This window comes from Silene latifolia, chromosome 8 (assembly GCF_048544455.1).
Source record: "Silene latifolia isolate original U9 population chromosome 8, ASM4854445v1, whole genome shotgun sequence".
NCBI lineage: Eukaryota > Viridiplantae > Streptophyta > Magnoliopsida > Caryophyllales > Caryophyllaceae > Silene > Silene latifolia.
In genome coordinates this window covers 3379923-3407856 of record NC_133533.1, presented here as the reverse complement: position 1 = coordinate 3407856, position 27934 = coordinate 3379923, and the positions used below count along the sequence as shown (strand labels likewise).

Genomic DNA, 27934 nt, shown 5'->3' with positions numbered 1-27934 from the left:
GCCTAGGGTACGGTTCTCACACGCCCAAATTGTGGGATAAGGGATGTTGAATGTATGCAACCTTACCCGTGTTGTTAGCAACACAAAGATGTTATCGAAACCATTGACTATAAGTTGTGTTGAGAATTGGGTTAAATGACGCCACTACACAATATAAGAAAACGCGTTACTAATTTAATGAGGCAATTTGCTATATCCTATAATGTGTAGGTAGAGTAGGGGTGTCAAAGCTTGGGCTTAACTGGGCCTACGCGTGTCCAACCCGCTAATCGGGCCTTTTGTTACCCGGCCTGACCCGTCCTCCACCACAGGCCGTGCCGGGAAACCCTGACCCGCTCGCAGCCGGTCCCTATAACCTACTCCGGGCCGGTTCTAGGTCCACCTCTACCTGGCTTGATCTGGCCCCTACCTGGGTTCTGTACGGGCCCCACATCTCCATCATGTCCGGCCTGCCCCGCCCTTTGACCCATATGGCCTGAGCCCGTCCAACCGTTTGACTCCCCCCTAAGGTAGAGTATTTATGTCGCAATAATAACAAAAACTACTTCAAGGTGAATATGCTAATCATTTATCAATCTTTAAAGCTAACATTAATGAGAAACCGTCTCTTTTAAGAATTTGTGAGACGGAAATTACATATACTCAGATGGTCTAGGGCATAGTATCCATCCATAATCTTTTCGAGTAGACAACCGGAATTAAATGAGATTTGGGCCATTCTATTTGCGTCTCTTCTTACAAAATCTAACCTAGGGTTTTGCTTAATAACCTAATTACGATTTGCCTTAACGAGTACACAATCAATTAGACAATCGAGTCTAAAACCTTATCGAGTAGACAATCGATCGAGTTTAAAGTGCAATTTGCCACGGGCCACACTATTTCCGTCTCTTCTTACAAAATTAAACTCAATTAGTTTAGATCCCGCGGAATGGATGCGCGTTATTTATAGAGTTTTTATATTTTAATTTTTTTATTAAAATAGGAAATGTGCTTTAGCCGGGAAAATTTAAAGTTTTTACTATTCTTTTACTATATAGGGATTCTAAACTTAGGGTTTCATCAAATAACCTAGTTATTATTACCGATTGACCTAAGAGATTTCCAAAGCAATTTTCTTTTTGATTCACATCGATCATGGCCTCCAGTGATTCTCCTAATTCTAACAATGAACACGAACACGAACTTGATCACGAATCACCACCGTTAAAGCGGATGAAACCCACTAACGTAGACCGCATAACCAACTTACCTGATGAATTGATCACAAACATACTATCTCTATTACCTGTAAAGACCCTTCTTAGCACCCAACTCTTGTCGAAACGATGGCGTTACGCTTGGACTTCAATCCCTAACCTAATATTTTCGCAACGGGAAAATAATTCACGTCATTATGACGAAGTCCATTTAATTAACGTTGCTTTGAAGCTACACCCTGGACCATTAAAAAAGCTTTCATTACTCGGTATCGGTTGTAAGAAAATCGAGCCAGGCCGTAAAGGAGGACTCATTAATTACCGGGGAAGCGACTTTCGTTTACGTCTGAAATACGGAAAATATAACCCTTCACCAGATATTCGTCTATGGGTGGACCGTGCGGTTTCATTGAAAATTGAAGTGCTTGTTCTTGAAGTTCATGATACACATTACTATTCTTTGCCTCGTAGTTTGTTTTTGTGTGATACTTTGAAGGAATTCCGTCTTAGTGCTTCGAGATTTTCTTTGGGTTCGTCCGTTTTTTGGAAATCATTGAAGAAATTGATCTTAAAGTGTGTTACGAACTTGTGTAGTGATAAGATTCATAAGATTATTAATGGTAGTCCGGTATTAAAATCGCTAAAATTGAAGTATTGTTCGGGTTTTAGTCGGATTATCGTTCCTTCAGATAGTAACTTAAGAAATCTAGTGATTGATAGTTGTAATGGACACCAAGACTATGGTTATCAAAGATCGGATAATGAAAGGGATGAAGGTTATGATGAATTGTTAGAGATTTCGGGTCCGAGTATTACAAGCTTAGAGATTTCGGGTGATATGGGCAGCAATGAATGCAAGTTACAAGATATGTCATCGTTGGTAGAAGTTAGCCTAAAATTTAGCAAGACTACTTCAAATTTGAAGAGTTTTTATGAAGGTCTTAATCTTGGATCGATGATGAGGCATCTTTTCCGCGAAGATCGTAAGCCTGGATCGATGATGATGCATCTTCTCCGCGAAATTAGTCATGTTGAGAAACTATCATTGGGGTCTTGGTGCACACAGGTTAGTTATCGATTGAATACCGCATCTAGAAAAGTATATCGAGTATCAACCTCTCGTATATGAGGCTGCTGGTTGAGGTTCAATTATTATATTTATTTCTATTACGTCCCTTTACTCAAGTGTCCATTGAGCTCGAAGAGTGGTTAGTGGAGGCTACCAAGATTTGAACTCGTGACCTCTTAGTCAGACTGGCTCTGATAGCATGATAGATGAACCAAGTCACCAACCCAACCACAACCTTAAGGTGATGGTTAAGTCTCAACTAGACGCGGCAATCACTGATACGACCCGAAAACACGACACGAATCCGACATGAAGTTAGCGGGTTAGGGTTTTGACGTTGTGACCCATTTAAGTAATTGGGTTTACACGACACAAAACTTAAAAGGGACGGGTTAGGGTTGATGTCTTTTGACACGAACCCGACACGAATAACCAATTTATTTAAAATTGTCATAATATATATGGCTTGAGACAATAATTCAACAAAACAACTTAAAATTAGCATTTTTATTTATCATTTTTGGGATAATAGGGTTATAAAACGTAGTTTATTGGATTAAACGGGTATAAATGGGTCAAACAAGTCGGGTTGAGTTATAAAAAAATTAAATGGGTCGGGTTAGGGTTGAGGCAAATGACTCGTTTATATAATTGGGTCAGGTTAGGGTTGGGGTAGTCGTGACCCTTTTAATATTGACACGACCACGATACGATACGACACGACCTATTTGGCAGGTCTAGTCTCAACTATTATATTTAGTCCTATTAATATAGACGCGTGTCTGATATCTTATTTTAGAGGAAGTTCAATAATTTTGAGTATTAGTAATGTATTCTACGACACAGTTTTCATCCTAGGACATCACTTATAGAAGTATCTTACAAGAATCAACTTACTCGCCTAAGACGGGAGCCATTGAGGCTCTGGGTGATTTGTAGTTTTCTACTTCTGCCAACGCTTCTCAATTGATGTGTCTTGATTTCGCTTTACCATTATTAACTACTCATATTAAATTCACAAAAACTCTAGAGAGACGGTCTCTCAATAACGTTATTATTGAGAGACCTCTCACATGATGTGGTGAGGGACTCACTGAATTTTTTTTCATTATTATGTCTCTCACTAAATTAGTGGGAGACGATCTCTCATAAGACCTACTGAAATTATCGTCACCCCTTCGAAATGTACTATTGTTAGGTTCTGTCAATGTGCGAGCTGGAGAATTTGTGTACAACGTATATGAAATGCAAGATTCTGGAAATCGATTCAATATATGAAGAAAGTGTACCAGGCATTGACAGATTGTTACGGAGCTCACCCTTCTTAGAGAAGTTAACCATATACATGGAACCTTATAATTACTACGATAAGGTAATTTGTTATCACTGATTCTTAAGAAAGTCGGTCTCTCATTAATACCACTGAGAAACCTCTCTCGTATGAGATAATTATTATTTTTATTTATTATTATGATTATGTCAAAATACTCTCTCTGGTTCAACCGAAAGTAACACTTGTTTTTTAGCACTTTTCATTGTTGTAGGGAATCTTCGCTATTATTCTTAATTTATAAGACAAAATATAGTCATTTGAGATCTTGTTTGATTTATCGTTATGAATGCTATAAAAATATCAAATTTTTATAATTTTTAATAATGTGTAACGTTAACGAGTCTCGACAAGTATGATAAATCAAGTGTTAGTGGATCGGAGGGAGTAGTAAACTTGACATATGTTTATGTTCAAACCTCGTGGGGGCTAGTAGGGGTCCTCGTGTCCCCTTGACGGATGAGTTTTTCGAAATTTTTAGTTAATTTTTTTTTTTAATTTTTCTTCCTAGCGTACCTTTATATCATTAATTGTCGCCATCAAATTTAAATTCTGCCTCTGCCACTACCTCCTGTTATTTTAATTAGGAGATCGACCTCAGCGAATTCCCAATTATTGATGGTGAAAACTACTGGAGGTCACCGGAAAAGGCGGCTATCGAGAATGCTTGGCATCACCTTAAGGTTGTAAAGTTCGTAGGGTTCGAAACAATCGAGGGGACGTTCATGCTGGAACTAGCCGAGTACGTGCTCGACAATGCTAAGGTTTTGGAGAAGTTGGTGTTAAAGCCAGATAAAGGTGCTTACCGACGATGTCATCGACTGTCAGAGATAAAAGATTCAGATTTGTTCAATGCAATGCAGGGATTGTTAAGTTATCCAAAATGTTCGCAAAATGCTAGAGTTTTACTCTTGTAAGTTGTAATCTCATACAAATTACTCCCTCTGTTCTGTCTCGGTCAATTGTTACTCTATTTTATTTTGATGTGTCTTAGTCAGTTCTTTAGCTTTGATGGATAATTGGATCTCTACACTCTTTTGTCCACTTCTGTCAATTAATTGGTTCACTCCTCGTTAATTTTTGTGTCAAAATCAAAGGTAAATAAATGACCGGAATAGAGAGAGGATTTCCGTAAGGACATGCCCTCTGTGTACTCGGTTAAGATTATTTTGCTTCAAGGATTGCATTAAAAAGATGTTGTCGTTGAGTGATACGTTATACCAGGCGTTTGTTTCGTGCATGGGTATGAGTTTGTAATCAAGAATCATACTTGGGTATTATGAGGTTAGATTTTGAATTCTTCAATTTTGAGTGATACGGGTTTCAACTCAACTAAATTTAAAATGTGTAAAATAAAATATTTAAATAATATTTTTTAATATTATAATACATTGAAAACAATTTTTTAATCAATAAAGTAAATAAAAAATGATCCACAGTAAAAATTGCATTGTGAAATGAATTGAATAACCAGGACTTTGCGATAAAAAGAAACTCAATTAATGGTGAAGCGAGGGGGCTAGTAAAGACGCTTTTCACCACTGAAAATTGAAGTTTTCAAAAGTTTTGGTTAAATTTTTGGACGTTTTTTCAACTTTCCTTAAATGGCATTTCTCATTTATCCCTCTTCAGATTTTTAGGTCCCCAACTATAAATCCCGACTCCACCACTACACAGAATATCTCCGAAATTATTAGGTTATATCTACAATAACATTAGCTGAGTCGCGTAGCCTTTGGCACCACTACATAGAATATTTTTATAAACATATGAGCAATTTCGAGCCGCTTACGAGCTTTTCGAGTCGAGCCAGTGTTTGCTCGGCTTGACTCGTTAAGCTCTCAAGTCGAGCGCGAGCCCGAGTCGAGCTGGCACGAGCCGAGCTTTGACCGAGCCGATCTCAAGTTACTCGCAAGCTGTCTCGTCTCATTAACACCCCTGGTCTTGAGCACCTTATTTGCACCAATATAAGTCCATTAACCACGGCTTAATTAGGGTTTCACCAAATACCTCGGGCAGTAATAAGTAATAACCCTACAATTTACCAAGAGATTTCCTGAGCAAATTTTTACTTGTAATCACATCGATCATGGATTACAGCGATAATTATATTAGTTCTTCGGAAGACGAATACAATTCTCATCATTCCGACGATGAACGTGAATCGCCACGAAAACGGATGAAACATAGTTACGTAGATCGCATAACCAACTTACCTGATGAATTGATCAATCACATATTATCTCAAATGTCATTTAAAGCCGCCATTAGAACCCAACTCTTGTCGAAACGATGGCGTTACGCATGGGCTTCAAGCCCTGCCCTAAAATTCTCCGGAAGCGGAGATTTACAAGATGAAGAACTTAAAGTAATAAACAATGCTTTGATGCTACATAAAGGGCCAATTATCAATCTTTCATTGCTCGGTATTGGTTGTCTAAGAGACGGGATTGACCCGCCGATTAATGTGTGGGTACAATGTGCAGTTCATAAGCAAATTGAGGTTCTTGTTCTTGAACTTGAATGTTACGAAGAATCATATTTTTTGCCTCAAAGTTTTTTTGTGTGTGATAGTTTAAGGGAATTTAGTCTTAATGCTTCGAATTTCGATTTGGGTTATTATGTTTCGTGGAAATCATTGAAGAAATTGACGTTAAAATCCGTGAGGAACTTGTATAATGATAAGATTCATAAGATTATTTCGGGTAGTCCGGAATTAGAGTCGTTAATTTTGTCGGATTGTGCGGGTTTTAGCCGGATTATTGTTTCTTCTACTAGAAAGCTGAGAAATTTAGTGATTAGTCACCAAGAAGAAGATGGAAATGATGTGGATGACGGAGATAAATTAGAGATTACGGGTCCTAGTATTACGAGTTTAGATATTTCGGGTGAAATGGGAAGACAGTATTGCGAGCTAGAAGACGTGTCTTCGTTGGTACAAGTGAGTTTTAGATTTTGTATGACTTCTTCAATGGTTGTGGATCATGAAGAGTACCCTCAAGCATGTCAATCTATGGTGCTTCGGCTTCTTCGCAAAACTAGTCATGTTGAGAAACTATCATTGGGGAGTTGGTGCACACAGGTTAGTAGTTTTTGTTGTTGTTGTTGTTGTTGTTGTTGTTGTTGAGAGACCCACGAGGATGATTTTGATGCTGACAGGATTGAAACCCTGGTCATGGGTACCACCACTTTACCTAACTACACTTTACCGAACTAAGCTAATTTGTTGTTGTTGTTGTTTTGTTGTTGTTGTAAAGAGACCCATGAGGACGATTTTGATGCTGACGGGATTTAAACCCTAATCATGGGTTCCACCATTTTACCTAACCACACTTTACCTGCTAAGTTAGTTGACATCAGCAGTATAATAACTGTTTGTTTCAACTATAAACTAGACTAAAGTATAAATACCGACCTCTCACATACAAATGCGTTTGATCACATAAGCTAGACTTCAAAGACCGGTATGATAATTGATAACCCGGTGTTATTTTCTTCTATTACTTGTTATACGAACTAGCCAATGTCGATGCATTCACAACACAATTTTCATTACAGGTAATTTTTCATCATAAACAATCACACGCCCTGAATTTTTTAGGAAAATGAGTTGGCGCCACCGGATGACACCCAATCTCGGCGCCACCCTCTGACATGCAATAAGTAGAGACTCTTCAATAAAGGATGCATGTGAGAGGGTGGTACCCAATCTCGGCGCACCCAATGACGCCTTATTATTATTCTATTTTTAAACATGGCCTTTGATATACGTCCATTGAAGTTGGACTTATAAATACGCTTTTCTTTATGTGTCGGTTTCGTTTGCCATGTATTATATGAATTTGTATGTCACAATCTTTAATATACAGGTTCTATCTCTCTGTGAGTTGGAAATTATGCCTACAATATTATTAAAATGCAAGACTTTGGAAATCGACTTATTAAACGAAAGAAGCATACCAGGCATAGCCAGATTGTTACGGAGGTCAATTTACTTGGAAAGATTAACCTTTTACATGGATCCTTTCAATTACGACCAGGTAATCATCTATTACTCCGTATTTCCCAATTGTTATGTTCGCTTTAGTTTGCTTATTGATGCTTAGTCCCTCAATATAAGTTGATTAGCTACCAGCGGCAGATCTACTAATAATAACATTCAGGGGTGCAAGGACACCGAAAATACTTTTTTTTTTCAGGCTAAAAAAATAAATTTATAACTTTTTTTTTATGTGTATATATAGATTTTAAATATTAATCAGGACCCAGAAAGAAATTTTTCTGGATTCGCTATTATTAGCTACAAGCAATTTATGTAAGTCGACAATTTACTTTCAGGTCGACAACGTAAGTAAGTTCTCGGACTTTAACGGCAAAAACTATTGGAAGTCACTGGAAAGAGCGGATTTCAAGCATCTATGGCAGAATCTCAAGGTTGTAGAGTTCATAGGTTTATTCGACGAAACAGAGAGGACATTCATGGCGGAATTTGCAGAATACGTGCTCGACCATGCTAAGGTCTTGGAGAAATTGGTACTAAATCCCGGTGAAGCTTGTTACCGAGAATGTCAACGGTCAAATTTACGGCATTCAAATTTGTTCTACGTAATTCAGAAATTGTTAAGTTATCCAAGATGTTCGCGTCAGGCCAGTGTCTTACTTATGTAATTTCGCGTACTTAGTCTCATGTTCTTAAAACATACTCGTACTTCCTTGTGTACTTGTTAGCCATTATTCGTTCAAGAGGTGCGTTTTGTGTTTCACTCGTACTATTAAGAAATTACAATTCAAGTTTTCTTAGAGACGACCTCGTACAGAATGTTAAGGCTACCACACCAATTTAGTATAAGACCGAGCCTATCGACTACAATAAAATTTTGTGAACTGTGAAATTTGTGTGAGACCTTCTGGTTTATAGGGTAAGGTACAAAATATTTTCTACTACCATATGATATTATCACAATTTTTTATGATAATTATCTCTAAATACTAAATATAACAAATGACAAATAGATTCCAAAATATAAAATTTTGGTGTACAACATTCTTTGATGAACATACCTCTCATAATCTTCTTTTATTGAAGTTAAGATGACGTTAAATAAAAATCGATGTTTCTCAACAGTGCCATTTGAACAAAGTATGGCTAACTAACAGCGTATATAAGCAACAAGAGGATCCGTGGCGCAATGGTAGCGCGTCTGACTCCAGATCAGAAGGTTGCGTGTTCGATTCACGTCGGGTTCAATTTCCCGATCCTCACCACGGTTTTTTTGTTTCTGCTTATTTCTTCAGACGTATATAATTATCTTACCAGGAAACCAGACAGCAACTAAGTCGTTGTAGTATAGTGGTAAGTATTCCCGCCTGTCACGCGGGTGACCCGGGTTCGATCCCCGGCAACGGCGTTTTTTTTTTTACTTGCTTTTGTTTTTAATAATTTTTGGCCTAGTAGGGTACCGATAGAGCGACAGGGAGCTTGAATATGAATGTTTGATGTTTGATTAATGGATCATTTACGTGTTTTCAAAAACTTGGTTAAATTAAAGACGGGATTGACTAATATGACTATATATAGTTTGATCATCTACTTGCAAAATTAGCGATGAAATGATACCGATCTACATGTTGTGATTTATGTAAATAACCCTTCGGTTTAGCCGATTCCCTTTAGTGTCAATCCCGCTCATTTAGATAGCAATATTAAAGAAAATAACAATTATACAACTATTATTTAACTCAATTTTAAATTTTAATTGTTAAATTTATCATTATTAATGTTTTGTAGCTCATTTAGATAGCAATATTAAAGAAAATAACAATTATACAACTATTATTTAACTCAATTTTAAATTTTAATTGTTAAATTTATCATTATTAATGTTTTGTATTAATCGGTGGAAAAGGAAAAGTTTAGTATATTCCAGTTGTAAAAATAATATAATGAAAGCTCAATTACTGATATGATATAGTAATAAAAGTCCAATTACAGATACGATATAATGAAAACCCAATTACTTACACAAAGTTGTTGAGCTATTTTACAAGTTATTGAGCTATTTGATGAAGTTATTAATAATTATTCTATTGAGCTCAATAACTTTGTATCATAATTCGATAATTTTGTTAGTAGATCTCGATAATTTTATAACAAAACTCAACTATATTAAATAAGTTGTATATACAACCAGTTGTATAATACATTAAACTAGGTTTGGTGCCCGGCTTCGCCCGGGCTACCTTTTTTTACCGTCAAATTTTATTTTCAATAAAATAAACTATGTTGGAGGTGTCTAACTCACACGTTTACTATTAGTAATATATTTTTCTATAACATATCTTGTAATTATGATGAAAGTAAAATTTATTTTCAAATTATGAGACACATTCACTGCCCCGCTATTAATATTATTACTTTCACGACATTCTTTGTTAATATCATTACGTTCACTACTCACGTGGTTACTATTGTTTCTTTTACTAATTCCTCTATTTTTTTCTATTAAATTCATTATTCCCGTTAATTTTATCCGGCCTATATTTAAATAAATAAAATATTTTCTTGAGTCGATTGGTTATTTAATTGTTCATACTTTTTCTCATTGCTATCACTGTTACTTTCACTACATTCGTTATTACATTCACTACTCCCACTGTCATTATTATAACTGTCACTACTCGCACATTAATACTGTTAAATTTTTATTAATCTCGTTGCTGCTACTATTACTTTGACTACATTTAATTTAATTTATAATTTTATGATGATACTAATTAATTCCATAAGCGGGGCATGTTAATTTTAAGGAAAATTACTATATTATTGTGTTTTCTAAAATTAATTACTTTAATTTAATGTAGTTTCCATAAGTATTCTTCATCAAGGCATCTTTATATTATACTTTTAACCCAAACTATATAGTATTTGCATTGAGATCCCTTAATCAGGTCCATCACACGGTGCTAATGATTTAAAACTATATAGTATAATTAATTTGTATAACTTTCTTTAATTACATTGAAGTCCCTTGGTTTCTGGATTTAATATATAGTATTGATTGATGATAAACTAGCTAGAACTATAAAATACAGCTTCTGTTTAGGGTTGAAGAATAGAGCAAATTGATTAAGTCTTAAACACAATATCATCCTACTACCAAATTGCAGGTGAATCGAATAATTCACAAAAAAATTCATCATCCTCGTACGAGATTAAGTCAACAAGAACCTCGTAGTCAGTAGTCACTATCAAAACCCTAACCTTTAGGATGAAATTAAGAGATCTACGAAAGTTGTAACCCTCAATCTTCCAGTTATAAAATAAAACTTTTGCTCCATATTTTTTCGTTCCTCTTTATTTATTATCGTTGGTATGAAACTTTTATTGTTCACAAATTGGCACGCTCGGTGGAACAATTTTCGCTTTTCATCTCCCTTCTCTAAGTTCAAGTAGAAGATATGGGAGCAAGTCAAATGTACCTCGCATAATTATATTTCAAGTTTCGAGACGAAGTTGCATCCGATATCAAATTTTCTACAACCCGTATCGAGGGGGGGTTTTGTAGACACCAAAAATTTATATTTTAGTATCTAGTTTTTATTTGGTACATTTAAGCTATGTTTGGTAAAACTAATTGAAAAGGTAGCTGAAACTTTAAAAGGTAGTTGGAAACTGAAACGCTAAATAAAACCTGAAAAGGTAACTGATAAGGTAGCTGAAAATTTGGAACTGATAAGAAAGCTGATTATATAAAAAAAATGTTTGGCAAATTAACTGAAAATGTAACTGATTTTGATGAAATGACGTAAAAGAATATGATAATTACGGAGCATTTAATAGTAAAGATTTAAAGGTTAAAACACGGAAAATCAAACCAATTCAGATACCTGAAATCTCAAATGCTACTCTAGGTAGCATTTCATTTCAGATAGCTTATTTGGTTAAATAAGCTACTTGCCAAACGCTTACAAAAAAAATAAGGTACCTGAAATTTTGGTCAAATAAGCTACTTTGACCAAAACATGTATCTGAAATGACTTGCCAAACGGAGCCTTAGTATTTAGAGAAAATTATCAAAAAAAATTTGTGATAATATCTTACGATACTAGAGGATATTTTTTGCCTTGCCCTATAAGCTAACTAGAATTATAAATACAGTTAAATACAGCTTGTGTTTAGGGTTTAAGAAGATAGCAAAAGAACTAAGTCTGAAACGACCATATCATCATACTACCATATTGTAGTTAAATGGAATTAGTCACAAAAGACCCCACCTTACGGGATTTAGTCTATAAGAACCACAAAAGTTGTAAACCTCAATCAATCAACAATTGACCGGGACGGCGGGAGTATTTTTATTGAACTACTTATAAAACACTTACCACAAATAGGATTATACATCCAGTTATATATGAATATGGTTCAACCGATGTAAAACAAATCGATTTTAAATGTACTTTTTCTGAGATTATTCAAATTAAAGTTATACTAGTTTTAAACCCGTGCAAAAATTATGCACTATATAACAATTAATTTGATTGCCTTTAAAATACTACATAAATTATGTCTAAAGTAATAAATTTAATCATTAATGGCAAGAATCTCAGTAGAGCTGATCATCTCCGGACTGGCCCGTCCAACTCGGCCCGTCCGGCCCGCTACTTAAACGGGCTTGGTTACAAAAATTTTTAAAATTAATGGTTAATGGACATGGAAAACTCGGCCCGCTAAATTAATGGGCGGGTATGGACTAAATAAAAATGTTCGTGGACAGCCCGTTAGGCCCGCTAATAGCTTATAATGTATTTTTACTTCCATAAAATGATTTACCAAACTAAATAATTAACCAAGGTCCATGTAACAATCCAACACCCGATTAAATTAAGAAAGAAAAATAAAACTAAAATTGTTGTATCATCAATTTGGGCAATTTATTATGCCTTAAAACAATTAATGTCGGTATGAGGACGTAATATATAGCACAAAGACGTAGTATATTGTTCGATTTTGCTACGCTAAACATCATTTTTAGTCCGTGTCTTCTATATTTTAAAGCGCGACGGCCCATGGGCAGGCCCGCTAACTTATATCGGACGGGTATGGACAACTTCAATAAGCATGTTAAAGTGGACACGGACAGGAAAAATAGGTCCGCCAAACACTTTTAATTCAGGTTGGCCCGGCCCGTGTACGGCCCAAGCCCGCAAACGATCAGCTCTGAATCTCAGGTGTCATTATTGACAAAAATATTGGCCTAATAATTAATTGCCCTAAATACCAAAAATTCCATAACAGAAATATAATCAACAAGTTAAATTCACGGTATTATAATTTTATTTTGTGACTAATTGGACGTAATTTTTAGGGCAATTAAAAAAGGAAGCTTTTTACTATTTTGTCACTAATTGGACGTAATTTTTAGTCTCTCAGATCCTTATAATTTTATTTTATTTTTGTCTCTCATCAATTTCAAACATATACTCATTATGCTTCCTACTATTTTCGCATTCTTCATATTTTCCCATCTTTAATCCTTATATGGAGTATATTAGTTGTATATATGATATAGCTATGTACATATTACTCTATGTTTTGTGTATTTTAAAGTTGTATCTTCCAAGTTCCATCGCATAATATATTGCAGGAAAAGATGGTACTCCGTATATAACAAAAATGGATATTGCATATCATTCTCCATAAAATCTCTCTAAATAAATGAAAATGTTTATCGTTAACTATATTCATGTCTCATATTTCGATTAGAGTAAGTATTTGGATATCCAACGTATTAGATTATAACTTTTGAATGTGCATGTAATGCTGTAGTGTTGGTAATTCGATTATATTAATAAAATTATTATGAATTTTTTTTCCTAAAATCATTTCAAAATAGAAGTAGGGTAATAAAATGGAGTATAATCCCTCTATTTTGGTCAATTTATTTGCCTTTTGTTTTGGAGAAAGACAAGGAAAGAAGAAGGGTCATTATTAGATGACAAGTACAAAATGGGGAGGATTCAATTGCCTATTAAAGGCAAATCTAAAATAAAAAGATACAATTGATTTATTTGCCTTTTGTTTTGGCAGAAAGACAAGGAAAAAAAGGAGTCAATTATTAGATGACAAGTAGACTAAATTAAGTGGGGAGGATTCAATTTTTTTTGTTTTAAAGATTAATCTAAAATATAAAGACAAACAATTGACCGAGACCCTCCAAAATGGAATAAAAAAAAGCCCGAAACAGATCGAGTACCAACTACCATTTCATAATCTTAATAAGTTTATCCTCCTTTTTCTATCTCTATTTGCAACAATTATTTTATTAAAAACATTTTTAAAACTTCGCACATGGTATAATTCGTTTCTTTACGAAGTTATTAACATGATATACGAGACATGTGTAAGCATGATATAAGACCCAATTATAAACGTGTAGATTATTCACGCTCATAAATATACAACATGGTAGTAAATATAATATGTAAGATAAGAGTGATACTCCCCCTATTTTACTTTTATTGTCCTATTTTCTCTAAAATTTATTCCAAATTAACTGTCCTCTTTATAAATATATTATGGTAAATAATTAAACTACGGATATTGCTTTAAGTGACCACCACTTCTTCTCTCAAAGTGACATTGGTCTCATTCTTTATAATACTAAGGGATAAGATTTTAATTTATTCAATTTTTTAAATCCTTTCAAAATATTCTCATCGTTCTGGTCAATAGTTATCTATTTTCTTTTTTGGGTGTACCGTGTATCGGTCAATAATTATCTATTTTCATTTTTAGCATATATTTGTATTTGACATATTAATTTTAATTTTTATACGTCCACACGTATAGGAATAAGGGTTTTTCTAACATGTGCCTTAGGAATAGAACGATAGAACGAAATATATATATATATATATATATATATATATATATATATATATTAGACAAATTATTGTATTTTATTAATGAATGACCATTAATGCATAAATGATTATTGTGATTCTTCTCAACCAATTCCATAAAATATATCATATCACGAGTAATTAATAGATACTTCCTTCTATTCCGAATAACTGTCTCATTTGGACAATGACATGAAAATTAAGAAATGAAGTTAAAATAATGAAAAGTATTGTATAGGGGTAAGAATATAGGAGTTAAATAATGAAAAGTATTGAATATAATGGTTTATGGGTGGTTGGGGTGGTAAATAAAGAAAAGAGCCAAGGGTATAAAAGTAAAAAAAAACAAGTCCAAATATGGCAAATGGGACAGTTATGTGAATAGACGGAAATGGCAAATGAGACAGTTATTCGGAATAGGAGGGAGTAATATAGAGTCATTAAAAAATTTATTAAAAAATCAATTTAAATACTTCATATTATTTTCAATTTATATAAGTTGAAGTGACTTCAAAAAATTATCTAACAATTAATGCATAATATTACGACACTGAAAGATAATGAGTAAATGACGTGTTAGTAAATAGAGAATGAATGGGTGGTGTTAATGGTGGGAGGTCGTGATAGGGGAGGGGTCACGATGGGTAGGTAATAATGGGGTGGGGAGTTGCATAAGGTTACGAGAAGGGTTGGGAGTCACGCATGGGGTGGGGCCGCGCGGACGTAGGGGATGGTGGAGGCAAGGAGAGGATGAGTAGCTGGAGGACGTATGATATGGATTGCAGGGTGATGGTTAGTTGTGGGGGCTGCTGAGATATGGGATGAGAGGGACGTTGTGGTTCGAGGTCTTTAGTGCAATGCAGTCATCACTATGATGACAGGTCTATTGGTGGGTTTCGAGGTTGTCAAGTCAGTGATGAGAGAAAAGGTAAATAATTGAGAGAAGAACAAACAAGCGGGGTAATATGATATAAAACGTACAACAATGAGTAAAATTAAATGTATATTGCGTAAATAAACAGGTTATGAAATCTACAATAATGTTATATTTAATTTTCAGATTTTGCGTTTCATAAGTTAAAAAGTCAAGCAAAAAAAAGCATAGTACTTCACAATTAAGCAACACAAACTTATAAAAAGTGTATGGGTAATTTACTAAAGTTTAATTAGTAATTTACTAAATTAATAATTTACTAAAAAGTGTATGGGTAATTTACTAAACCCATTTTCTAAAGTTTAATTAGTAATTTACTAAATTCAAAAAGCACATTAAGTTACTTTTAATAATACTTTACGTTACCACCCGTGCAGTGCACGGGTTCAAAAACTAGTTGTAGTTAAATGGAATTAGTCACAAAAGACCCCACCTTACGGGATTTAGTCTATAAGAACCACAAAAGTTGTAAACCTCAATCAATCAACAATTGACCGGGACGGCGGGAGTATTTTTATTGAACTACTTATAAAACACTTACCACAAATAGGATTATACATCCAGTTATATATGAATATGGTTCAACCGATGTAAAACAAATCGATTTTAAATGTACTTTTTCTGAGATTATTCAAATTAAAGTTATACTAGTTTTAAACCCGTGCAAAATTGCACGGGTATGTATTTGGGCCGGTATTAATGTTTTTGGATGTATTTTTTTTCCTTTCTATTGTACTTATCTAGTTGGTCTAAATCAGCGATCGACATAATTAATGTTTAAACTTGTTACAAATACGTGTTCACATGCAATGGTTTAAGAGAAAATAACAAAGGATATTTTTTTAAAAAAATATATCGTACTATCTAGTTTTTAAAAATTATGCATGTAATTTATTCGCATTATATGTAATTCAATCCCGTTATTAAATGTAATTCCTTCTCGTAATTATGTAATTTTATTATTATTAATTTTTTTTTTAAATTATGTAATTCATTTATTTGTAATTAGTTTCATTTATTCCGATTTATAATTCATTTCACTTATATGTCATTAATTTCATTTATTCGAAATGTATAAAATTATTTCATAGTATTTGTTCTAAGACGGAATTTGTCGCATGTTTGTATAGCCGGAATTCTGAAGAAATAAATACATTGCACACTAACGGGTCCCACCATAACATGTATTTCCAAAAAAAAAAGGTTGAATTAATGACGTGGCACGCACTGGATTGAGTATTGTCTTCTGAATTAATAAAGATAAGATTTTTATTGTGTTAATAACTAATTTGAGAGCGGATCGGAAAAACCCGCTAAAATAACGTTCTCATTCCCTTTCGGGTGATCACAATACACAAGCTTCGCGTCCATCCACACAAAATCCATAGCTATGTAACCGACTTCGTCCTCCTTTATACTCCTGAGAAACAACAACTAGGGTTTTAATTACCAATAGCCTCGTTTACCATTATATTAGGGAAATAGTAACCCTACGATATACCAAAGAGATCGAGATCGAGATCCAAAACAATTTTCTTCTTGATTCACATCGATCATGGACTACAGTTCCGGTGATTCTCGTAATTCTTCCCCAAATTATATCTCCGAAGAACATGAACACGAATGGCCATTATATGATCCTTATTATTTTTATTCAAACTATGAACAAGTTCATGAAGATGAACATGACTCGCCACGAAAACGAATAAAATTTAGTTACGAAGACCGCATAACCAAATTACCGGATGCATTGATCACACACATATTATCTCTATTGCCTGTCGACGACATCCTTAGAACTCAACTCTTGTCGAAACAATGGCGTTACGCTTGGGCTTCAATCCCCGTACTAACGTTTTCCCGAACTGGGTATTATGTTAATAATACGAGTAATAATGAATTCATTACCAATACTCTGATGTTCCATAAAGGGCAACTTAAGAGTCTTTCATTGTTCAGAATTGAGGGTTACAACGGGTTCGAACCGCTGACTAATTTGTGGGTACAATGTGCAGTTAATAAGCGAATTGAAACGCTTGTTCTTGAAGTTTGTGGAAAATCGTATTCTTTGCCTCATAGTTTTTTTGTTTGTGATAGTTTGACGGAATTTAGCCTTAGTGCTTGGAAATTTGATTTGGGTTCTTGGGTTTTTTGGAAATCATTGAAGAAATTGAGCTTAACATTCGTAAAGAACTTGTGTAATGATAAGATTCATAAGATTATTGAGGGTAGTCCGGAATTAGAGTCGTTTATTTTGTCGTATTGTGGGGGGTTTTAGTCAGATTATCGTTTCTTCTGGCAGTAAGTTAAGAAATCTCGTGATTAAATATGGTGGCAAAGGTCAAGACGATTATGGAGGGGATACAAGTGATAAATCGTTAGAGATTTCAGGTCCTAATATTAAAAGCTTAGAGATTTCAGGCTATCTGGGATGGAAGGATTGTCGGTTAGAAGACGTATCGTCGTTGGTACATGTGAACTTCCGATTTTATATATCTAAAGGCTATAATGAAGATTTCGATAGCTATGATAGCCGTGTTTTAAAGACGATAAAGCATCTGCTTATCCGCGATGTTAGTCATGTTGAGAAACTATCATTGGGGACTTGGTGCACACAGGTTAGTACTTAATATGTGTTTGATTAACAAGAGTATAAATTATCGAGTCTCTGTATGACCCACTTTATACTCACCTCGTCACAGTCATTTGTTTACTTTTTACTCTGGTTAATCAATCACGTACTAAACTACTAACACATATGTATTAGTACGTGATTGATTAACCAGAGTATAAATTATCGAGTATGAGCATCACCCTCTTGTATGAATTGAATACTCATCTCGTCACAGTAATTTGTTTCCTTCTTTATTTTTTGTCACGTGTATTTCAATAGTGCATAAATTATCGAGTATGAGCATCACCCTCTCGTATGAATACTAATCTCATCACAGTCCTTTGTTTTCAATTCATGGACTATACAACAAGTTGTATATGTTGTACGATGTAGAATCTGAGTTTTGTGATAAAGTATCTGAGCTTTATGGTAAAGAATATGAGTTTTATTAGAAAGTATTGAACTCATCCATTTACACATTAAAAACATGAACTTTGAATTAGCTCAAAAAGAATAAATATAAGCTCGGATTTCTTATACCTTGGTTGTACAATGCTTATGGTACAACTAGATGTATAATCCTATTTGTGCTTTGTTTCCTTGTTTATTTTTTATCATATGTATTTTAATTGAAGATAAACAAATGACTGAAACAAATTATAATGTTTCTAGGTTCTATCTTTGTGTGAGTTGGGAGGCGAGCCTACAATACCATTACAATGCAAGACATTGGAAATTGTTTCACTAAATGAAAGAAGTATACGAGGCATTGCCAGATTGTTGCGGAGCTCATACTACTTAGAGAGATTAACCATAGACACGGAACCTTATCGCGCTTGTCATCAGGTAATCTATTACTCGTATTACAGAATTGCTATACTTTGTGTGCTCCATGAGCAATTTACGTTAGTCGACCTCAAATTAATGAGATTAACAAATGACTGATCATTTTTATCAGGCCGAGGACGGCTTTAATGGTAAAAACTATTGGAAGTCACCGGAAAGGACGGCTTTCATGAATCCATGGCAGCACCACCTCAAGGTTGTGCAGTTCATAGGGTTATTCGATCAAATGGAGAGTGAGTACATGGTGGAACTAGCTGAGTATATACTTGACCATGCTAACGTCTTGGAGAAATTGGTGTTAAAGCCAAGTGAAAGTGCTTACGGACAACAACGTCGATCTCGATCTCGATCATCAGATTTCCGGCACTCAAGTTTGTTTCAAGTTATGCAAAAATTGTTAGGTTGTCCAAGATCTTCGCTTCATGCTAGAGTTTTACTCGTGTAATCTCACACATACTGTACGGAATACTCCCTCTGTCCCAGATGTCAAATTTGGATAACTATTAACTCGGACCGAGGAAATAAAAAGAAATTGCTTAGGCCATGTTCCCTGGTCTTGTTTTGCTTTAGGGTTGCATTGTTCGTTATCTCACACTACTAATTCCAATGACATTAATTTTCTATATGTAATACTCCGTATTTAAATTGTTGAATTGTGAAACGATTTTAAAGATTGTTGACAATGAAAAGGATGAGTTCCACCGGTCAATAATTTTACTAGCATATAGCAGAATTCTGTGGAAATGAATGATATTTTGCAAGTTCTAAAGTTAATAATTTTCATTAGACATTAAGACATGTTAAATGGGTCGGGACACGCATCGGGTCATAAATTGAAAAAATAAATTGCGTCCAACGCCTTATTTTCTGACATTTTTAAATAAATTGAAAAAATATTTTTTCAACATTAAAACATATTTAATACTTCCTCCAATTTCCTATTATCTTCCCTCTTTCCTTTTTTACACAAGTTTGATTATCTTCTCTCTTTCCTTTTTTGGTAAGTTTCATTCATTTTTTATTAATTTCTCTTCTAAAAATCAACAACTCTCATTACTTTATCTATTCTTTATTCATCATTCATTCTTTATTATTTTCTCTCACCTATAAATTTCACAACTCACAATACTTTATTCTACTTTATTCATTCTTTCTTCCCTTTCTTAATTTTTGTGCTCAAAAGAAAGGGGAATATATAAGGAAATAGGAGGGAGTATTAATAGTTTAATCATATTTCATGATTACATTAATTATATTGACACAGTTATAAAAATTAATTTATTTTAATAATTTTGTTATAAAATATTACTAAATATGGAGTATAATATTGATTTTTTAATAATATTTTTAATTAAAAGTACAAAAACTAATTATTTTTTATTTTTTAATTCAAATATAATATATATTAAAATATATTAATACTTTATAAAATTCTTGATTTATCTTTGATCTAACGGGTTGACCTATTTGAATCGGGTTTCAACCCTAAATTAACGGGTCATTTCGATTTCAGTAGTAGGCGGGATTTTTCGGGTCTTGAGTCTTGACCCTAGGAAAAACGGGTTACTATTGAAAGCTTAAAACATCCCCCTATTGACGGGACGGAGGAGGTGTATTCCAAAAAAAAAAAGACCAATTAGGGTTTTACCAATTTCATCGACTACCGTATATCAGCCTATCAGGTCAATAGTAACCCCACGATTTACAAAGAAGAGCTCCAAAACAATTCTCTTCTTGATTCACATCGATCATGGACTCGGGTTCGAGCGAATCTCGTAATTCTTCCCCAAATCATGAATATATCTCCGAAGAACAATCCGATTACGTTAATTCAAGCGATGAACTAGAAGACGAGCACGAATCGCCAGTATTTGATCCTTTTTATTCAAGCGATGAACAAGAATCGCCACGAAAACGGATGAAACACAGTAACGTCGACCGTATAACCAACTTACCTGATACAATGATCACACACATATTATCTCTAATGCCTGTCGACGAGGCGGTTAGAACACAACTATTGTCGAAGCGATGGCGTCACGCTTGGGCCTCAAGCTCGGTACTAAGATTTTCTCAAACTTGGTTTCCTGGTAATAATCATACAAATACTAATGAATTTATTACCAATGCTCTAATGCTACATAAAGGGCAACTGAAGAGTCTTTCATTGCTCGGACTCCAGGATTGGAGAACCGGGGTTAAACCGCTAACTAATTTGTGGTTACAATGTGCAATTAATAAGCAAATTGAAGTGCTTGTGCTCGAATTTTGTCGATATGAAAATAAATCGTATTCTTTGCCTTATAGTTTGTTCTTGTGTGATAGCTTGAGAGAATTTAGCCTTAGAGCTACGAAATTTGATTTGGGTTTTTCGGTTTTTTGGAAATCATTGAAGAAATTGAGCTTAAAATGCGTCACGAACTTGTTTAATGACAAGATTCATAAGATTATCGAAGGTAGTCCGGAATTGGAGTCGTTTATTTTGTCACAATGTGCGGGTTTTAATCAGATTATCATTTCTTCTGGTCGTAAGTTAAGAAATCTTGTGATCGAAGATGGTGGCAGCCAAAACTACGACTACGATGAACGTGAGAATGCAAAGGATAAACGCTATGAATTGTTAGAGATTTCCGGTTCAAGTATTAGAAGCTTAGAAATTTCGGGTTTTATGGGATGGCAAGATTTTCGGTTAAGAGACGTATCTTCGTTGGTACAAGTGAATTTCAGATTTTGTACGATGAATGAGCACAATGAAGATAACAATCTAAGATCAAGCTACTCTAGCCGTGCTGTCGAGATGATGCATTTGCTTATTCGCAAAATTAGTCATGTTGCGAAACTATCATTGGGAACTTGGTGCACACAGGTTAGTGTTTACCGTTGTTTTACACACGATTATTAAGGTAAGGAGAGATGAATGAGTACACATACAATTATTAAAATCGAAAGCAACTTGAGATGAGAATGAAATGTAATACTCACCACCCACATGAATTAGTTTATTTACTAGAAAAGAAAAATGAACATTTGACCCTGCAATTGCGACCACGTGAGAAGCACGTGTTATTTGCTTGTGTTATACGGAGTATTATGAACTACTCCCTCCGTACAAAATAGTTCATCTCATTTTTCTAATATATGTGAGGAGTATTTTATTGAAATGGAAAAAACAGTAGGTCTGTCGATGTATAATAAATGTAGTTTACGATACAATTTGCATCATGGGTCATCGGTCAATCGAAAAACTATTGCACCTTGTTTTCAAATTAGGTTGGTCCTTTGTCGTTAAATAGTCACCACGTCTCAATTATTCGTTTATTTTTATGACTCTTTGCTATGTATGTGTATTTTAATCGAAGTTAAACAAATGACTGAGACCAATGGATCGAGGATATGAGATTGTCACATTGTCACGCTCTCTACATATAATGCTATCAGGTTCTATCCCTGTGTGAATTGGGAAGTGAGCCTACAATACCATTACAATGCAAGGTTCTGGAGATTGATTCTATATACGAAAAAAGTTTACCCGGCATTGCTAGATTGTTGCGAAGCTCATTCTGCTTAGAGAGATTAACCTTTTACATGACACCTTACCGTAACCATCAGGTAATCTATTATTCCCTCCATTCAAACTAATATCATAAACTTAATTAATTTAGTTGGTCGCTAATCAGCATCTAATTTAGTTGGTCGCTAATTAGCAACCAATATTTGATTAACGACTGAGCCTATAGCGACCTTTGAAAATTAGTTGCTAAATGCCATTAGCGACCAATTATCCTCATTAGCGACTAAATAGGCTGGTCGCTATGTTTATGTAGGTTGTTTATTGATAAACGACTAGCTTTGCTTAAGACAGATAGTAGCTTAAGACAGCACTATCCGCCTTAAGCTTAAGACGGGTCAAATATCATCCAACATTTTACCTTTTCCAATGCATTTTGCTTCTGTCCTATTCATCTCACATGCGTATATTTGATCCGTCTTAAGCTTAGTTGACCTTAAGAAACTAGTACGCTATAATTATGAAAACGGGACGAGGGCATAATAGTAGTAGTAGTAGCAGCAGCAGCAGAAGTTGTTGAGACATTAAACTGGACAGATGATTATGTTGAAATAAAATCTCCTGTTGTTTTGATCAGGCCATCGACTCAAGCGTGCTCGTTGATTTTAATGGTGAAAACTATTGGAAATCAACGGAAATCAAGAATCTATGGCAGCACCTCAAGGTTGTGCAGTTCATAGGGTTATTCAACGAAATGGAGAGGGAGTACATGGTGGAACTAGCTGAGTATATACTCGACCATGCTAACGTCTTGGAGAAATTGGTGTTAAAGCCGGGTGAAGGTGCTTACGGACAACACCGTCTTTTTCAATCGTCAGATTTCCGGCACTCAAGTTTGTTTCAAGTTATGCAGAAATTGTTAGGTTATCCAAGATCTTCGCGTCATGCTAGAGTTTTACTCTTGTAATCTCACACATAGTGTACGGAATACTCCCTCTGTCCCAATAGCTAATTATCTATTACTTATGATTTTTGTCCCGGGAGATTTCAAATTTGGATAACTATTAACTGAGACGGGGAGATAAAAAGTAATTGTTTAGGCCATGTTCCCTTGTATTCTTTTGCTTATTGTTCGTTCCCTCACACTACTAATTCCATTAATTATTTTCATATCTTTTCTATACGTAATACTCCGTATTTAAATTGTTGAATTGTAAAAAGATTTTAAAGGTCAAAATCTGGTCATATGAGTCGGGTCAGAATATGGACCGAATTACGGCCAGAATACGGGTCAAAAAATAGTGTCCAACTTTTTTTTTGCTTACATTTTTAATAAATCGTAAAAATGGTTTAAATTGCTATTGTATTTTTTGCAAGACCATCTTCATATTTCAACTTTCTACCAAGTGAGATAAGTTACCTACAATCATCCACAAAAGAATCATATGAGACTGTGTACACATCCGAACGCCGATGATGGTTTAAACAAACCCTAATTTAATTGTCTAAATAATTTCTTAATTTGACATAATATAATTAATAAAATTAAAAAAATTAGAATTATTACTTGATCGATACGAGAATTAGCATCCATATTTGTGTAACTTGACGGATTTGATTAATTGTGTAGATTGACGGATTTGATTAATTTTGCAGGTTGATTAATTTTGTGAGGGAGAGAATTAGAGAGACTTAATTAAAAAAAGTTTATAAAAGAGTAAAATTGTACATGAACGAGCAACTATTGACGGTAAAGCGTAAACTATTGACAGAGACGGATGAGGTATACTCGGGAAAAAGACCAAATTAGGGTTTTACCAATTTCATCGACTACCAGTATATCAGGGCAATAATAACCCCCCGATTTACAAAAGAGAGCTCCAAAACAATTTTCTTCTTGATTCACATCGATCATGGACTCGGATTCAACCGATTCTCGTAGTTCTTCCCCAAATCATGAATATATCTCTGAAGAACAATCCGATTACGTTAATTCAAGCGATGAACAAGAAGACGAGCGCAAATCACCAGTATTTGATCCTGTTTATTCAAGCGATGAACAAGAATCGCCACGAAAACGGATGAAACACAGTAACGTCGACCGTATAACCAACTTACCTGATACAATGATCACACACATATTATCTCTAATGCCTGTCGACGAGGCGGTTAGAACCCAACTATTGTCGAAGCGATGGCGTTACGCTTGGGCCTCAAGCTCTGCGCTAACATTTTCTCGAACTCGGTTTCCTGATAAAACTTATACGAAAATTAATGAATTCATTACCAATGCTCTAATGCTACATAAAGGGCAACTGAAGAGTCTTTCATTGCTCAGAGTCCAGGGTCGGAAAATCGGGGTTGAACCGCCAACTAATTTGTGGTTACAATGTGCAGTTAATAAGCAAATTGAGGTGCTTGTTCTTGAAATTGATAGATACGTAAAATCGTATTCTTTGCCTCATTGTTTTTTATTTTGTGATAGTTTGAAGGAATTTAGCCTTAGTGCTTGGACATTCGATTTGGGTTCGTCGCTTTTATGGAAATCATTGAAGAAATTGAACTTAACATATGTCGAGAACTTATATAACAATAAGATTCATAAGATTATTGAAGGCAGTCCGGAATTGGAGTCGTTTAATTTGTCGTATTGTGCGGGGTTTAGTCAGATTATCGTTTCTTCTGGTAGTAAGTTAAGAAATCTTGTGATCAAATATGGTGGCAGCCAAAACCAAGACGATGATAAAAGCGATGAATTGTTGGTGATTTCCGGTCCTAGTATCAGAACCTTGAAGATTTCGGGTTTTATGTGTTGGCAGGATTTCCGGTTAAGAGATGTATCTTCGTTGGTACAAGTGAAGTTCAAATTTTATATTCCTTCAATGGACAAGGACAATCAAAAATCAAGCTACGCCGTAACAGAGATGATTCATGAGCTTGTTCGGAAAATTAGTCATGTTGAGAAACTATCATTGGGGACTTGGTGCACACAGGTTAGTACTTAGTATGTACTTAGTACTCACCTCGTCACAGTCATTTGTTTACTTTTTATATTTTGTCATCTGTATTCTAAATACAATGTTTGTAGGTTTTGTCTATGTGTGAGTTGGGAGGTGAGCCTATAATCCCATTAAAATGCAAGACTTTGGAAATTGTTTCATTACATGAAAGAAGTATACCGGGCATTGCCAGATTGTTGCGGAGCTCACACTACTTAGAGAGATTAACCATAGACGCGGAACCTTACAAGCCTTACCAATTTGATCATGAGGTATTCTATTACTCGTATAATCGTATTTCATAATTATTATACTTCCTTTATTTTTCTTAGTAACTGATGTTTTATTTACGTTAGTCGACCTTAAATATATAAGATTAGCAAATGGCCAATTATTTTGAGTTGGAAAAATAAAGGAAACCGGTTCAACGCTCATACATGTTGTTTTGATCAGGTCGAGAACCCAAGAGAGTTCTTAGACGACTTTAAGGCTAAAAACTATTGGAAGTCACCGGAAAGGGCAGCCTTCAAGAATCCATGGCAGCACCTCAAGGTTGTACAATTCATAGGGTTATACGAAACAATTGTGGAGTTAGCTGAGTATGTGCTCGACCATGCTAAGGTCTTGGAGAAATTGGTGTTAAATCCCGGAGAAAGTGTTTACGAACGATCGCCAGATTTACGACACTCAAGTTTGTTTCAAGTAATGCAGAAATTGTTAAGTTATCCAAGATGTTCGCGTCATGCCAGAGTTTTACTCTTGTAATCTCACTCATGTACGGAATACAGAATACTCCCTATGTCCCAATAGCTAATTATCTGTCGTGTTTATTTTTTTTTTCCTGTGACGGAACGATTTCATTACATTTTAAATTGTTGATTGCGAAACGATTTTAAATGATGTTGAAAATAAATTTGGATGGCACAGGTGATCAATTTCCCTCAATTCTACTATTCAACGATTTCACTAACATAAAACTGGGACAGGTGATCTGAACTCGCTCCATAAGCAATTAAAATAGATAAACGCGAGCAATTAAAATAGAGAAAGGAACCAAGTACAATTGATATGTGCTTAGTGACAAAGTTAATCAACAAAATCCAACGACGATTCCATCAACATCGACAAGTTGTTGTCGCGCATAATCTTAGTCGTCTCAGTCTCTCCTTTTATTGTTGCCTCCGGCACGTCCATCTTAGCCTGATTAGCGGCCGCCATCTTTGTCGAAAAATATCCTTGACCCGAAACATCAACAAGCTGCTTAAAATCAGCATTATAAATAATCAAACCAAACTTATTCAACGCTAACTCCACCTTATCAAAAACCTTCTTCTCAAAATCCTTACTCCCTTTAAATACTATCTCCTCCATCGTCATCCAACCCGCGAGTTCACGGATTTCCATCTTAATAATCCCTTCTACGAAACAATTCATGCGGTACGAGTTAACGAGATTTGTGTACCGCACAAGCGAATCCTCGTCGTTGACATTCAGTCCAACACTGAAGACTACAGGAATTAGGAAGGGGTGTTTATCCGCGGTCATTGCGTGTACTTCCAATCTGTAGTTTACGGGGCAGACGATGTAGCTTGTGTAGCGTTGGCCAGGGAGGATTACGGCTTTTTTAGCGAATTTAATGCCGGGGATTTTCCATCCTGTTATGGCTAAGTATTCGTATGGTCCTGCTACTACGTGTTTTTGTGGTAGTGCCGACATTGTTGTTAATAATAATAAGAATATAAGAGATGTATATTTATAGAGACTCATGATCATACTTTTACCTAAATTAGGAGTAATTGTATTATTACCGAATAACTAATTTCCTAATTCTAGCTATAGTATACTTTCCTACCATCAGGAGTACGAGGGTAAGGCTTTGTTTGGCAAGACAAACGTTTGACAAGTAGCTTATTTAACAAAATAAGCTATCTGACATGAAATGCTACCTAGAGTAGCATTTGAAATTTCAGGTATTGATTTGCTTTTCTTTTACTTTTTTGAACATTAAATTTATACTATTAAATAATTATCATATCATTTTACGTCATTTCATCAAAATCAATTAGCTTTTCAGTTAGTTTGTCAAACATTTTTTTCTATAATCAGCTATCTTATCGGTTCCTAAATTTTAGCTACCTTATTAGTTACCTTTTCAGGTCCAAGTACATTTTCAGTCTTCAGCTACCTTTTCAGATTTCAGCTACATTTTCAGTTAGTTTTACCAAACAGAGCGTAAGCAATACATGCTTCAATTTGACATATTTATCGCACAAATAACATTATACCTCAAGTGGTACAATATCATCGTACAACCAACTTATATCTAACTGAGTTTACGTGTAATTTTTCTGAGCTTTCTTAAAGTGAAATTATTTGCTGATCTTTCTTAAAGTGAAATTATTTTGCTGAGCTTTAAAGTTAAATTTTTATGTTTTAGCGGTGAGTTTAGAAATCTTATGGTATAGTTAGGATTCTTTAAAACAAAACTCGAAATCTTTATTATTATAGTGCTCGAATTCAACACCATATAATT

General features: G+C 34.7%; 6 protein-coding genes and 2 non-coding genes across 8 annotated transcripts; 7 read left to right on the top strand and 1 right to left on the bottom strand.

Annotated features, from left to right (window-relative positions):
• The first annotated feature begins 1137 nt into the window (after positions 1 to 1137).
• On the top strand, positions 1138 to 4515 carry LOC141597547 (putative F-box/LRR-repeat protein At3g18150). The gene is made up of 3 exons (XM_074418016.1): positions 1138 to 2265; positions 3467 to 3640; positions 4186 to 4515. The coding sequence occupies exons 1-3, from the start codon at positions 1138 to 1140 to the stop codon at positions 4513 to 4515; spliced, it is 1632 nt and encodes a 543-aa protein (XP_074274117.1).
• A 1084-nt stretch (positions 4516 to 5599) lies between these two features.
• Positions 5600 to 8354, top strand: LOC141593996 (F-box protein At5g03100-like). Its single transcript, XM_074414213.1, has 3 exons — positions 5600 to 6680; positions 7468 to 7638; positions 7937 to 8354. Exons 1-3 carry the CDS (start codon positions 5688 to 5690, stop codon positions 8264 to 8266), a joined length of 1494 nt encoding a protein of 497 aa, XP_074270314.1. The 5' UTR covers positions 5600 to 5687; the 3' UTR covers positions 8267 to 8354.
• Positions 8355 to 8773: 419 nt separating this feature from the next.
• Positions 8774 to 8845, top strand: TRNAW-CCA (transfer RNA tryptophan (anticodon CCA)). Its single transcript has one exon. It is a non-coding gene; the product is annotated as a tRNA-Trp (tRNA).
• Positions 8846 to 8934: 89 nt separating this feature from the next.
• TRNAD-GUC (transfer RNA aspartic acid (anticodon GUC)) lies at positions 8935 to 9006 on the top strand. The gene has a single exon. It is a non-coding gene; the product is annotated as a tRNA-Asp (tRNA).
• A 7983-nt stretch (positions 9007 to 16989) lies between these two features.
• Positions 16990 to 19339, top strand: LOC141597546 (putative F-box/LRR-repeat protein At3g18150). The gene is made up of 4 exons (XM_074418015.1): positions 16990 to 17495; positions 17713 to 18052; positions 18721 to 18894; positions 19007 to 19339. Exons 1-4 carry the CDS (start codon positions 16990 to 16992, stop codon positions 19337 to 19339), a joined length of 1353 nt encoding a protein of 450 aa, XP_074274116.1.
• A 1237-nt stretch (positions 19340 to 20576) lies between these two features.
• LOC141593995 (F-box protein At5g03100-like) lies at positions 20577 to 23499 on the top strand. Its single transcript, XM_074414212.1, has 3 exons — positions 20577 to 21760; positions 22333 to 22503; positions 23040 to 23499. Exons 1-3 carry the CDS (start codon positions 20645 to 20647, stop codon positions 23367 to 23369), a joined length of 1617 nt encoding a protein of 538 aa, XP_074270313.1. The 5' UTR covers positions 20577 to 20644; the 3' UTR covers positions 23370 to 23499.
• A 642-nt stretch (positions 23500 to 24141) lies between these two features.
• Positions 24142 to 26243, top strand: LOC141593994 (F-box/LRR-repeat protein At3g26922-like). The gene is made up of 3 exons (XM_074414211.1): positions 24142 to 25395; positions 25491 to 25673; positions 25855 to 26243. Exons 1-3 carry the CDS (start codon positions 24316 to 24318, stop codon positions 26164 to 26166), a joined length of 1575 nt encoding a protein of 524 aa, XP_074270312.1. The 5' UTR covers positions 24142 to 24315; the 3' UTR covers positions 26167 to 26243.
• A 244-nt stretch (positions 26244 to 26487) lies between these two features.
• LOC141597545 (flotillin-like protein 3) lies at positions 26488 to 27117 on the bottom strand. The gene has a single exon (XM_074418013.1). The coding sequence runs from the start codon at positions 27115 to 27117 to the stop codon at positions 26488 to 26490; it is 630 nt and encodes a 209-aa protein (XP_074274114.1).
• Between the last annotated feature and the right edge of the window lie 817 nt (positions 27118 to 27934).

Bases quoted from the DNA above. Each gene is read 5' to 3' on its own strand.
- LOC141593994 (XM_074414211.1), top strand. From the start codon at position 24,316: ATGGACTCGGATTCAACCGATTCTCGTAGTTCTTCCCCAAATCATGAA. The intron at 25,396-25,490 runs GTTAGTACTTAG...CAATGTTTGTAG, and splicing joins TGGGGACTTGGTGCACACAG to GTTTTGTCTATGTGTGAGTT. The intron at 25,674-25,854 runs GTATTCTATTAC...TGTTTTGATCAG, and splicing joins CTTACCAATTTGATCATGAG to GTCGAGAACCCAAGAGAGTT.
- LOC141593996 (XM_074414213.1), top strand. From the start codon at position 5,688: ATGGATTACAGCGATAATTATATTAGTTCTTCGGAAGACGAATACAAT. The intron at 6,681-7,467 runs GTTAGTAGTTTT...TTTAATATACAG, and splicing joins TGGGGAGTTGGTGCACACAG to GTTCTATCTCTCTGTGAGTT. The intron at 7,639-7,936 runs GTAATCATCTAT...ATTTACTTTCAG, and splicing joins ATCCTTTCAATTACGACCAG to GTCGACAACGTAAGTAAGTT.
- LOC141597547 (XM_074418016.1), top strand. From the start codon at position 1,138: ATGGCCTCCAGTGATTCTCCTAATTCTAACAATGAACACGAACACGAA. The intron at 2,266-3,466 runs GTTAGTTATCGA...TACTATTGTTAG, and splicing joins TGGGGTCTTGGTGCACACAG to GTTCTGTCAATGTGCGAGCT. The intron at 3,641-4,185 runs GTAATTTGTTAT...TATTTTAATTAG, and splicing joins CTTATAATTACTACGATAAG to GAGATCGACCTCAGCGAATT.
- LOC141593995 (XM_074414212.1), top strand. From the start codon at position 20,645: ATGGACTCGGGTTCGAGCGAATCTCGTAATTCTTCCCCAAATCATGAA. The intron at 21,761-22,332 runs GTTAGTGTTTAC...TAATGCTATCAG, and splicing joins TGGGAACTTGGTGCACACAG to GTTCTATCCCTGTGTGAATT. The intron at 22,504-23,039 runs GTAATCTATTAT...TGTTTTGATCAG, and splicing joins CACCTTACCGTAACCATCAG to GCCATCGACTCAAGCGTGCT.
- LOC141597545 (XM_074418013.1), bottom strand. From the start codon at position 27,117: ATGTCGGCACTACCACAAAAACACGTAGTAGCAGGACCATACGAATAC.
- LOC141597546 (XM_074418015.1), top strand. From the start codon at position 16,990: ATGGACTACAGTTCCGGTGATTCTCGTAATTCTTCCCCAAATTATATC. The intron at 18,053-18,720 runs GTTAGTACTTAA...TAATGTTTCTAG, and splicing joins TGGGGACTTGGTGCACACAG to GTTCTATCTTTGTGTGAGTT. The intron at 18,895-19,006 runs GTAATCTATTAC...CATTTTTATCAG, and splicing joins CTTATCGCGCTTGTCATCAG to GCCGAGGACGGCTTTAATGG.